General features: G+C 37.7%; 1 protein-coding gene across 2 annotated transcripts in view; it reads left to right on the plus strand.

Annotated features, from left to right (window-relative positions):
* Positions 1-12782, plus strand: part of ADGRD1 (adhesion G protein-coupled receptor D1) — a 2063662-nt gene that overhangs the window by 439813 nt on the left and 1611067 nt on the right. For both annotated transcript variants that reach the window (XM_044068759.1, XM_044068760.1), the window contains one exon: positions 2338-2445. In XM_044068759.1, the coding sequence (XP_043924694.1) occupies positions 2338-2445 (108 nt within the window). The remainder of the gene's footprint in view (positions 1-2337; positions 2446-12782) is intronic.

The following is a 12782-nucleotide window of genomic DNA, read 5'->3' on the forward strand; positions in this document are numbered from 1 at the left end:
AGAGTACATCAGTGCAGCGCAGGAGAAGAAATGGAGAAAAGAGAATCTCCGTTACTATTGTTTTGTATTTTTTGCAGACATTTTATGAGGGATAGGGCAGAAATAAAAGGAAAATCAGGTACATTTCTATTTCTTATTTTTTGACAATATCCCTGATTTTTCTTTTATTTTGCACTATCCCTCAATATATTCCAATAGAAAGTCCGACCGCTCATTGGTACTTCAGGAGCCGGACTTTATTCTATTGATACATGCTCGATTTACAAGGGGCACACTGACTGAGTTGTTCAATCAGCAGGTTCGTTTTTAAATACAAATGAGCCGTCAATGTATAATTTCATACAGAATAAAATACCTTATCCCAGAGCAACCCAAGCTGCCTTTTGTGTCTGACTTTGGTAAAACCTGTTAACTGATTTGTATTATATTTGTTAAAGCAAAGCATAGTTGAACAAATAAGATTACCTGTCACTTTCAACTAGGCTTTCATGGGATTGCATTCTTCCCCTATTTATTGGTAAATAAAAATGCTTCTTTTAGCTAGACTCATTTTGCATCACCACAATCTTGAAAATGTACAGAATATAGGTTTGTCTCTAAATAGGCTGGGTTCATATGTATGCTTGTCTCTGATAACGTACTCTTGTGATAAAATCTTTCCTCACTGTTTCCACCTTCAAAGTCTGATGTATTCTTCTATTTCTGTGCATCCTTTTGTTTATTAATTTCCTGTATATATAAAGGTGGGTTTTCTATTCCGTTTCATATGTAATACTGTTTTTTATCTTGGCCATCCCTTTTCAAGTATTGCTCATTCCTAATTAATGGATTTTTCCCATTTAATCAAGACGTCTATGGTTTGATTTCAAAGGTAGGTTTGAATAAAGTACAAACTTTATCTCTGCGAACAACATACCTTGAAAACAAGTGTATCACCCTTGCACTTTGAAGCTCACTGTTCCACATTATTGAGATGCATTTCACAATAATGAATTCGATTTTATGAAAAAAATCTCATTTACTCTTGCTGTTAAAACAACAGATAATTTTGTCAACATACAGGGTTCCAGGTTTTAATTTTTTTAGCTTGTGTCTTAAATTTCTTGATATATTTTCAGACTTTGCAATTCTATCCCATCCTTTTCAGCATTAAGAAGGTTCAAGTAATTGGAATATATTTGCTCTTAATGAAAAGACATTGCTAATCTGTGTATGCTCAAGAAAGTACTATTGTGAAAACTATTCATACTTTAATTATCTTATGGCATATAATGGCAGTTTAGAAATGAGTTGAGTCACTGGAATGTATTGTAATCATTGAGTAGTAAGGTGGTTAGTATTTAATGAATTTGTTTATCTAAGACCAAACATTTATAAAACCATTGCCACATATTTGTAAGACACATGATAGCTGAATCTGACATGCTTTAACTAATTAGTCATTCAATGATGAACACAATCACTTGTATTCTAAATAATTGTCAACATTATCAGCACACTTTTCTCAACTTCGCATGGGTTTGGGGTGTCCCATAAACATAACTCAATATGCCCAAATCATGTAGAGACATCCAAGTATCTTTTAAAAATATCATGGAAAGATTTTTGTAAATCTAAATAATTCTATCTTCAGGACAGTCGCAGACCAAGATGAAAATTATTGGATATCATGAAAGTATTCTTTCCTGGAAAAATCTCTATTCTTCATATCCTCCCAAAGAAATGAATTTAAAAGATCTGATAATACTGATTATAATTTTTCTCCTTTGGAAACTCTATGTAGCCTAAAATTGGCTCAACATTTTACAAGTCTATACAAAATTACAGAATATACAATATCTGCAAAACCAAAGAATGCAAATATAGTTGGATATATTTTATTGTAGTTTTTCTTTCCTTTTGTTATTGCATTTACGTATAATACTTTTTTTCTACATAGTTTTTTTCTTGTTAGTTTCTTCTTTTCATGATGTCCTACAGAAGTTTTAAGTAAAGAAAGTTTGAAACTATATCATGGAATCTAGGCAGAAGTTAAGAGTAATATTAATGAGTTATTCTGCTGTTTACAAGTCAAATGTGTGCGACTTTTGTCAAACATTGTAACTGTTGCTAGTGATTTGTATATTAGATCAGCAAGGTTGAGGAATGTAAAAGTGAGTAATGAAAAATAAATAATGAGTTTGCAGTTTTTTGTTTGTGCATTGGGAATGTGTAAGTACATATTCATGCATGGGAATATAGATGATGGAAAATGAACAAACAGAAACTCCCTCACATGTAAAATGTATACCTTTTGAGGCTATATTCATTTTAATTCTTCTTTTGTCTACTCTGCAGAATATTCACTGGTCAAAATACCTCCAGCAAGCAGCATGGCTCCCTATCGTTTTCCATCCCAAGGATCGAGTTACATCTCTGTACCTGGTGAAGCCTTCCACAGTAAAGGTGAGTGGGAAGGTGTATGGTCATTTCATACAGGCTGCTGCTTGTTTTAATGTCATTACTTTGCATCATCTAACTCCAGATGAGATAGAATTTGTTTATACTATAAGCATGTATTGTGAAAATCCAGGGCAACATTCAGGGTCTCCAAGGTCCACTAATTGTGAATCACCAAATCAGCTTGTGTGAGGTCTACAGTTTCTGTTTCAAACACCTGTGTTGAAAAAAGATCTTACTATTGTGTAGTAAAAGCTACTGTATTATTCTGTAATTATAAGTTACTAAAGTAAATAAGGATCTGAATGTTCATTTAAGTGGATCATTTCAAATACAATGAAAGAATGCAGTTCATCAGAAGTTAGTAGTTTTAAAGTGTTTATCCTATGGAGAGTATTTTCTGTATGAGTAAATTGTATTTTCATCTTGCTATTGTACATTAAATATAAAATATTAGTAAAAGTATTGACATAAGAGCTGTGATTTCATGCATCATTTAATCACACTAGCGTTTACTCAGTGGGTCCACCCAGCTGGTACCCCCCCCCCCACACACACACACACACACACACACACGCACACACACACGCACACACACACACGTATACACACACACACACACACACACACACACACACACACACACACACACACACACATGCACACACATGCGCACACACATACACACGTACACACGCGTACACGCACACACACACACACGTACATGCACACGCATGCACGCACACGTACATGCACACACACACGTACACACACACACACACACACACACACACATACACACACAAACACACACGTACAGACAAACACGCGCGCGTACACATGCACACACACTGACACGTGCACACACACAAGTACACAAACACACACACACACACATGTACACACACACACAGACACACACACACATGCACATGCATGCACACACATGCACACACACGTATACACACACACACACACACACACACACACACACACACATTTTGTTCATGTCTAAACTGTGGCATATGTAATATTCTTATCTGTTTCCATGCTACCTATGGTGAGAAGGATAAGCAGAGCTGATCAGAGATCATTACATAATGGTATTCCTCTCAGCTTTGTGTTTAAAGTAATTTACAGCATTTTTCTGAGGTGAACATTACTGCTTATAAACCAACCTCCTTAAGCTCCAGATATCATAAAATGTATACAGAGATCTGGGATTGTATTTAGTGTTTCTGAACCAAAGTCCTTTAATCATAGGAATCATAAGAAGTAAAAGGATACTGAGTCTTTTGAGTCTTGTGACTATTATGCAAGGCCAGTTCCCTCTCAAGGAGGACTAGACTAGTTAGGCCAGAGGGGTAATTTATGAACATTCAGTCAATTATTCAGGTCCTACTTCAGGGATGGTTATGTTTCACACTACTATATCTTTGTGAGTTTATTCCACAGGTGAGGGAGTAATGAGTCTGCCTCTCCACTTTGCTTTACTGATGTACTGATGAAGGTTTGGATTCCTTTCTCCGATAGTTATGGGACTGTTTGAATTTTGAAGGTACAAGAAATCCTGGAATACTGGATCTGTAATTGCTTGGAAGGCATTCCATAGTTCTTCTCTGAGGAGCCTATAAGACCATACTTCTCAACCTCTTAGAGCAAGAAATGTGGACAAAGCCACAAATGATGGGGGAACAAAGGTCCAAAAATAGGGACACTTTTTAAAATATTGCTCTTTCAAACTTGGAAAGCTGGTTTTGCATTAGCATGAATTTTCTGAAGAATATGAATTCTGAAAATCAAATGTCTGCCATTATTTTCTCACTTGAGTCCTCAATGATTTGCCCGTTATTTGCCAAAAAACTATAATTTTATGAGAAGTGGACCTAACATAACGTAAGAAATCTGGACAGTCTGTGAAAATATGGACAGTTGAGACCTAGCTATAAGACACAGAAAACAGGGACAGTACTTCTAGTCTTTTCTGGCATCATAAGAATTTTAAATATGTGATCCTCCTTGTTGGGAACCTCTGGGGACTTTCCAATTGCTTGTTATGCCTGGTAAGGTACATCCCCAAGGGTAAGTATGACTTTTACTACATGGTTATCAAAACAGAGGGTTCATGTAGTATAGAGGAGTTAAGATCTTTACCTCACAGATAAAAGGTGCAAAGTTTGATTCTGACCTCTGGTTATTAGCTGGGCTTGTAATAATCTGCAAACTACTCATCTGATATTTACCTTTGAATCTAATTATCAACCAAAGTTCCCAAATCTTTGACTGCATTTTCATTTTGAAGTAGTATTCTTAATGCTCAATGCTGAGGGAATAGTTTGTGTGCCAAATGCATTTCTTAACATTTAATTAAATCCCATTTCTAATACACCAGGCATTTATAGGTTCATAGGTAGGTACTAAGATATTGGCCCTAGGGCCTATATAAGCATAGCCAAAAAGGTATCCTGGCTTTCCCCACCCAAGAAAATTATTTTCCTGTGCCCCTGTCGAGCAGAGCCACAGAAGTGATTCTCGGGGTGAATTTCCTATCTCCTATCCAATCATCAAGATTTTTCTTGAAGAGTGCTAATGAGGAGCTTTGTTTGATATAGATAGATAGTTTGTTCCAGAGTACGGGAAGTCGCTGGGACATGAATCTCCAACATGTTCTCTTTATTGTGGTGACAAGGCTTAGGTCCCTAGAGCGTGTAGCTCACAGGGATTGGGATTTCTTTAAGTGGAGCATGTCCAACAGCACTGGGTTTGGGTTTGACATAGCTTTGTATGTTAGGCAGAGATCACCTCTGAGTAGTCATATGCGATGGAGTAAAGCTGGAGTTTTTCAGACGGCCTGCGTAGAGCATCTGTTTGAGGCCAGTAATCCTCTTTGTGAGGTATTTCTGCAGCCTTTCCAGTTGTTGTAGATGTCTTGTGAGGTACATACCAAAAGGAGTGCTGTATTCTATAATAGGTCAAATGAGTGACGAGTAGAGGGGAACAGTGACCTCTTTTTTCCTGGATGAGAAACCTTTTGTGATAAGGTGTGCCACATAGAAAGATTTCCTGACTACTGTGGTGATGTGATTATCAAATGAGAGACTATTGTCCACCTGTGTCCCAAGGTCTCTTATCACACTTTCGGTGTTAAGTAGACTACTGCCTATATGGTAATTGATAGGTACAGAGTTTTTACCAAAAGGGATGACAATGCACTTTTTGGCATTGAGCTTGAGGCCATGGCTTTGACACCAGGCATCTGTCTCAGTGAGGCCCTTTTGTAGGATATCCACATCATTAGGAGGTTCAATTATGGCTCCTAGTTTGCAGTCATCTGCGAACTTCGTTAGCCAAAGAGCTTCTGTGTTGTGCTGCATCCTGATCTGAATCTTAACTGCTCATCTACCATCTTGCAGTCTACTACTCTGAGTATCCATTTATCAGTCACCCTTTCCAAAACTTTCATGCAATGTGAATGGAGTTTGATGCCTCTGTACTGCCCACAGTTGTGAATGTCCCCTTTGTTTTTGTAAACTGGCATGGGTATGCTTATTCCCCAGTTATCTGGGATACATCTCTCTCTACACTGCTATGAGTACCCTCAGGACCCATTTCTCCCCTATCTCACCCAACATCTTTATCATATGTGCTGTGACCTCATCTGAGCCTGCTGCTTTACCTGACTTCATTTTCCTTGGTGCTGTTCTTACTTCTTCTAGGGAGGCCTTTTCTTCTTCTCTTATCTTCTTCTCCTATTGTAGACTGTTTTTAGGGCAGTACAGCTTCTGTGGGGTTTTCTTGATTCAGAAGCTGCCTGAAATACTCCTTCCATCTGCCTTTGATGTCCTGTGGTCTGGTAAGCAGGTTGTTACTTGAATCCCTTATGAAGGGTCTCTGACTATCTTCTTTATCTTTCTGTCTTTGACTTGCAACCTGATATAGCTTCTTTATGCCACTTACTGAGTCACTTTCCAGACGTTGGTAGACTGCCTTTGATCCCCTATTCTTTGCTAGTGCAACTCTTTTCTTAGCTTCTTTGTTAGCCAACCAGTTTTCTAGCCTGGTCAGTCTTTTCTATCTCCAATTTTTTCCTGCACTCTTACTTTCTTTCTTCACTTCCTGGACTTCTTCATTCCACCACCAGCTTTCCTTATGTACCTTATTTCCATAGCTGACTTGGCCACATATCTGTTGTTTAATCCTTGCACATGCTGTTTTGAGACACTGTCATTCTTCTTCAACTCCACCTAGTTCCTCCTCTTCTTGGGGTTCTAGAGCTCTGAGTAATCCCTTGAACTATTGTACTTTTTCTCTAGTCAACTTCCAGGTCTTCAGCCCGGTCTCTGTTGACCTTCAAACCTTCTCTGACCACTGCTTGCATCTGATTGTGGCAACCAGTGGGTTATGCTGTGGACTGACTGTTTCACTCTGGATGACTTTGCAATCATGGATTCTACCTCAGCGCCTTTTCCGTAGCAGGAGGAAGTCTAGCTGAATTGCATGTTGGCTACTCTTGTATGTGATCTTGTAGTGGACCTTCCAGGAGTGAGGAAGCTCTGCTTGTGGTGTTGAGCCTTATGATACCACTGGGTAGTTCTGTATTTTACTGTAACACCTACCCTGTTAAGCATTGTTACTTGCTTATTGTTAGCAGTTAAAAGAAGTGGCAGTGGGAGGCAGTACTTAGCCAACTTTTCTTTTTTTTTTTTTTTTTTTAATTTAGTATTTGCTAAATGAATGTGGCCATTTTTATACCTGGATGCATTGTTTCAGTATTTAACATTTTATGGGTACTTTATAGACTGTGTTTTTCATTTGGTTTGGTAATGAGATGTGGGTACAAGATTTATTAGTGTTTGGAATAATAGAACCTTTTTTTTGTACTTTGTACTTTTGTACATGACAGAAACAAAGCTCGTTTTAGATGCTGCCAATTGGTATTTACAAGAGTGTTCCAGTTTTGCATCAACTGTGTACAAAACAAAAGAATATGCATCAGAAAAGCAGACAGTTATTTAGAATTTCTGAAATAACACCTGTTGATGTTTTTATGGTAGAAGAGGTTCTTGGGTGACTCCTGCTGATGTTGTTATGGTAGAAGAGGTTCTTGGGTGACTACAGCTGGTGCTGTTATGGTAGAATGGGTTATTGGGTGACTCATGCTGATGTTGTTATGGTAGAAGAGTTCTTGGGTGACTCCTGCTGATGTTGTTATGGTAGAAGAGGTTCTTGGGTGACTCCTGCTGATGTTGTTATGGTAGAAGAGGTTCTTATGTGACTCCTGCTGATGTTGTTATGGTAGAAGCGGTTCTTGGGTGACTCCTGCTGATGTTGTTATGGTAGAAGAGGTTCTTGGGTGACTCCTGCTAATGTTGTTATGGTAGAAGAGGTTCTTGGGTGACTGGGTGTGAGCACTATGTTAGAAGTGTTTAAAGCAGCCATGTTGTGATATCTCAACCACTTAAATAATTTGATGTAATTACATTACTTGATTTGTAGTTATCACCATGTTTGGTTGTGTACAGCACATTTTCCAAATTTATATCAGAGAAGAAGAAAAATAAAGTTAAAGAAAGAGTGGCTCCAGTACAGATCTCTCTCAGACATAACTGGCAACAGTTGTAATAGACAGTTAACCCCCAGACTGACCTCTGTCATGTTGCTTAAACAGTGTTTTCCCCATTTAATTACAGATGGATTTACATTTCCAGATTTTAATTTATCAGTTATTCCCTTATATAATATAGTGTCAGATGCCTTAGTATGGTCAGAAGAAGCAACAAGCACTGTCACTCCCTTCTAAAGTGCCGCGGTTACACCTTTAAAGAATGATCAGAATTCAGCAGGCAATATCGTCCCTTAACAGACTTGTACAGTTCTATATCTAAGGGAAGTAGTTATTGTTTTTACCCCTCTTAGGCACTTAGGCAACCACACACATCCCCTTCTACACACACACACACACACACACACACACACACACACACACACACATATATATATATATATATATATATATATATATATATATATATATATACGGATCCCATCCTAATCGCCAAAATTATACTTTACTGAAACTCAGTTAGCCAAGACCAGTTCTCCGAAACTCCAATACTCCGAAACTGCACTTTGCCGATATTCATGTTCTCAAAATGTCTGCTTTCATGCAGGTAGGTGTACAGCTTGTTATCACTGTAGTGCAATCTCCGAGTTGGCATATACAATTTGCAGGGGGTCTGGGGGGCACAGGGGTCCTTGCACCCCTGCAAAAAGAGAATTTGGTGTAGCAAACTGCCATTTTGGAGTAGTGGAGTTTTGGAGAATTGGTCTCGCTGAGTTTCGGAGAAATGTAATTTTGGCGATTAAGATGAGATCCATATATATATATATATATATATATATATATATATATATATATATATATAAAATAGATTCAAATGTTGATGTGTGTAATATCGACAGTAACATCTCAGCAATGTAAATGGTACCTAACTTTGTATGCATGGAACAATAACCTTAGTGCATGCATCCTCACCCCCCTGCTAATTATGTATACTAACTCCAAAATCACTGAATTAGAGGGAAAGAGCATATCCCGCATCCTTTGGCATTGTGCAGTATTACATACATGTCGACCATCTACCAAATTGTGTCAATTAAATAGATGTTGACTAAAGGGCATTCAACCATATGTAGTCCCCATATACATTATACATAGATATACATAGATATGTACGTGTGTGTGTGTGTGTGTGTGTGTGTGTGTGTGTGTGTGTGTATGTGTATGTGTGTGTGTGCGCGTGCACGTGGCACATGTTTTATAGTTATGGGCCCTTGCCTTGCTGAATTTTAAACTGCTGTTCAGTGCTGTTTATTTTTTGAATTAATGTATTTCAGTGTTTTACATGCTGAAATTGTGAACGTATAATTATTCCCTCAATAGTTATTATAGCCTGTTAGCAAAATACTAAGCTTTTATAGTTCTTTGCTGCCACTTACAGCTTCTTCACAGGCACACCTCTCAACTGTCCAGATTTTTACATAATGTCCAGATTTTTGCCTCCTAATTTTGGTCTGTTCCTCATGCAATTTGTGGTTTTCGGTCAAATCACTGAGGATTGAATTCAATAAATAATGACATACATTTGAGGTTTAGATTTCATGTCCTTCAGAAAATGCATTCTAACACAAATACTGTTATTCTAGCAACTTTCTAAGAATATAAGAGCAGTATTTAAAATCTGTCCCTATTTTTGGGCCTTTGTCCCTCAATTATTTTAGACTTTGTTTACATTTCTTGCTAAGAGATTGAGAAGTATGTTCAAAGAGCTATTCACACAGATCAGTAAGAGTTTTATCCATTTTCCTGGTACGGTTCTTTTTTGAACAACCAACATTTACTTAAATGCCTTTACATATTTTCTTTTATCCATTATCCTGCAGAAATTGCTTTGTTTTTTACTGCTTGTTATGTTGCAGAAATATATGTTTTTTTTTTTTTCATTTTGACATCAAATCATTAAATTGTCCGTTATTAACAGTTACTGCATATTACCATAAGCTGCTCACTTGTACTATTAGGAACACCACTAAGTACCGTTTCTTTCAAATTCCTATCAGATGTTTGAAGCCTGAAACTTTAAATGCTTATAATTTTAAATGTAGGTTTTTTTAAACAATTTTCTGCAAGTGCCTGTAGCCTGTGTCTTCTGTTCTCTTACAACCCCTGCTAAGAAATATAATGCATCACTATGTGTGTAAAACAGGGCTGTTTTTTTTTTTCATGGCAAAAGCATGGTTGTTTTTTAGATGAACTACACTAAGATGGCATTAAAACTGAAAAAAAAAAAGGATTTTATCAAACCTCTTTTATAATTCCAAATTCCATTAACTCCAAGTCCTGAAATTGTGAAACCAAACAGTATAACTACAGGAGAGCATTGAATATTAACGATTGCGGTTCTCCATTAAAGTTTTTGGCAGGGGATAGGATCTACTGGCCCTTCAACACCCACACTTCTATATGTGCTAACTCTGAAAAAAACATACCTCAGCGAAAATAGAATGCTTAGAAAGACTACGTTCTTGTATTTAGTTGTGTGTAAGTCCACATATTTTCACACAGTCATTCTTGCTGCTGTGGAACTCACACTTATGAGTCTTAGAATTTAAAACTGTTACCCTGTTATCCAGTGTGAGGCAAAGGACTGTTCATCTGCAGTAGTAAAATTCTGTTTGTTTTTATGGAGTTCTAGAGACCAGTACATAGATGTAAACAACACAGTTTTATATATATATATATATATATATATATATGTGTGTGTGTGTGTGTGTGTGTGTGTGTGTGCGTGTGTGTGTGCAGGCGACTTGCACTTCTGGTTGAAAGTTTTAATAGAGTCATGCACTGCATGGGCATAAGTTGTTTTCCCGTCTGTGCCTTAATAATGATTTTGGTTTTCAGCTGCTTCTCAGAAAGTGTTTGTGAATGCCTTCAGTTATTCTGTTAAAACACACACACCAACACGAATGCCTGTGGCAGTGTTACCATGTCTAGATTATAGACAGTTTGCGATATCATTGACTTTGACCATTAGCAGCTTCCACTGCATTTCCTGTAGGCGACAAGAACAATCAAGGTACATTATCATCAAGTGCACAGAAAAAGCATTCAATTGCCTTCATTAATCATTATCTCCCTATGAGTGGGTGGTAACTTCAGGCTGCAAAATTCACCTGTCTTGCTTCATCTACATGTAAAGAAATTTTTGACAGATTTTGTAGACAAACCTCTATTTGGTGAAATAAAACAAATGATGCGGCCCCTGCTGCAATACGTTATGTTAGTGTGAGCAGGATGAGAATATGATTATTGTTTCATTATTTCCTGAAGTTGCACTTTGTAAATGGCCTAAACCTTCCTCATCATGTCAAGTTACAAATAAATTCTAAACAGCTTACAATTTGTTTAGTGCTCTATCTCTTCCGAGTGTTATGATGTTTGTTTCAGTTTTATATATTCACTTGTTTTTCAGAAGAAATTATGGTTAACTCAGTATGTACAGCTCAAATTTTACAAAATTTATGGGTGAGATCTTCACCAAGGTACAAATGCACTGGATGAGAATGTCTACGAAAATGCATGGAAGTAGTTTGCATGCAATTTATTGCCGATGTAGCAGCTGGGTTACAGATAAAATATGTTTTTCTGCACTGCATTTATTTTGCTGGTGATTTGTATAACGTGAAAATGAGCACTCTTTGTGAATGAATATTAACACGACAGTTCAGAGAGAATGTGAATGTGTTCCAAGGCTGTCATCTGTCTCCTGATTGGAAGCCCCCTCCCCCACAGTGGAAGTATCTCATACATACAGAGAGGTATATAAGTGTGTGGCACATGTAGTATTTATATGCACGTGTGTATACACTTTATGCTAACTGAGCTTGTTTAGTCTTGCTATCTCATAACTCAGTGCTTTCTAGATTTCAGAATCTGCATGCCTTGTGTACCGGTGTATGTTTTCCACGTACTGTGGTTTAATCTCACATTTAAAATAATGCCATCATATGAAATAGCAGTACTTTAAGTTGCCTGTGTGTGTGTGTCTGTGTAATGTGTTGTATAATGCACTGCAATATGCCCATTCAGTGTAGTGGCTGGGTTTTGCCAAAAGCAGCACTGCCATAAGGTGTCACCACTAGTCATGAATAGCTGTTCTGCCAATTGGATTTGGGCTGAATATTCTATAAGACAGCCCGCTAGGGTTGTGAAACATAGCAGGGAAGTGAAGTTAGTCACTATTAGACCATAATGACATGCATATGATGATGAATTGACATCTACAGTTAACGAGACACACCCTTGTCAAATGTTTTATGACATTTATTTCTCATTCTTGCATATCATTCATCCCATTTCTGTAATAGATCTGTGAAGTATAACAAGCAGTGAAACAAACACAGAAGTACTGGGGTAAGGAGACATCACAGCAAAAGAAGGCCATCCCTTTGAAACTTGGGTGTCCTAAACTGGTTTTCACTGGGGCAAAGTAACAGCCAGGTGTGTGTATGTGTGTGCACGTGTGTGTGTGTGTGTGTGTGTGTGTGTGTGTGTGTGTGTGTGTATTTGTGTATGTGTCTGTGTGTAAGATAGGCAATACATAAGCACATAAGCGCCATCTGTTCTGTGTGTGTCAGTGTGTGTCTGTATGTGTCTGTGTGAGAGATGCAGAGTACATAAGCACCGTCTGTTCTGTTCAGAACCTCTTACAGCATATAGTATCCAAGCATATACATACCATCTGCTGCATGGCTTCATGTAGAGCAGGGCATAGCAGGCTGAT

Source organism: Protopterus annectens, chromosome 4.part0 (genome assembly GCF_019279795.1).
Source record: "Protopterus annectens isolate FY-2018-M chromosome 4.part0, PAN1.0, whole genome shotgun sequence".
NCBI classification, from domain to species: domain Eukaryota; kingdom Metazoa; phylum Chordata; order Ceratodontiformes; family Protopteridae; genus Protopterus; species Protopterus annectens.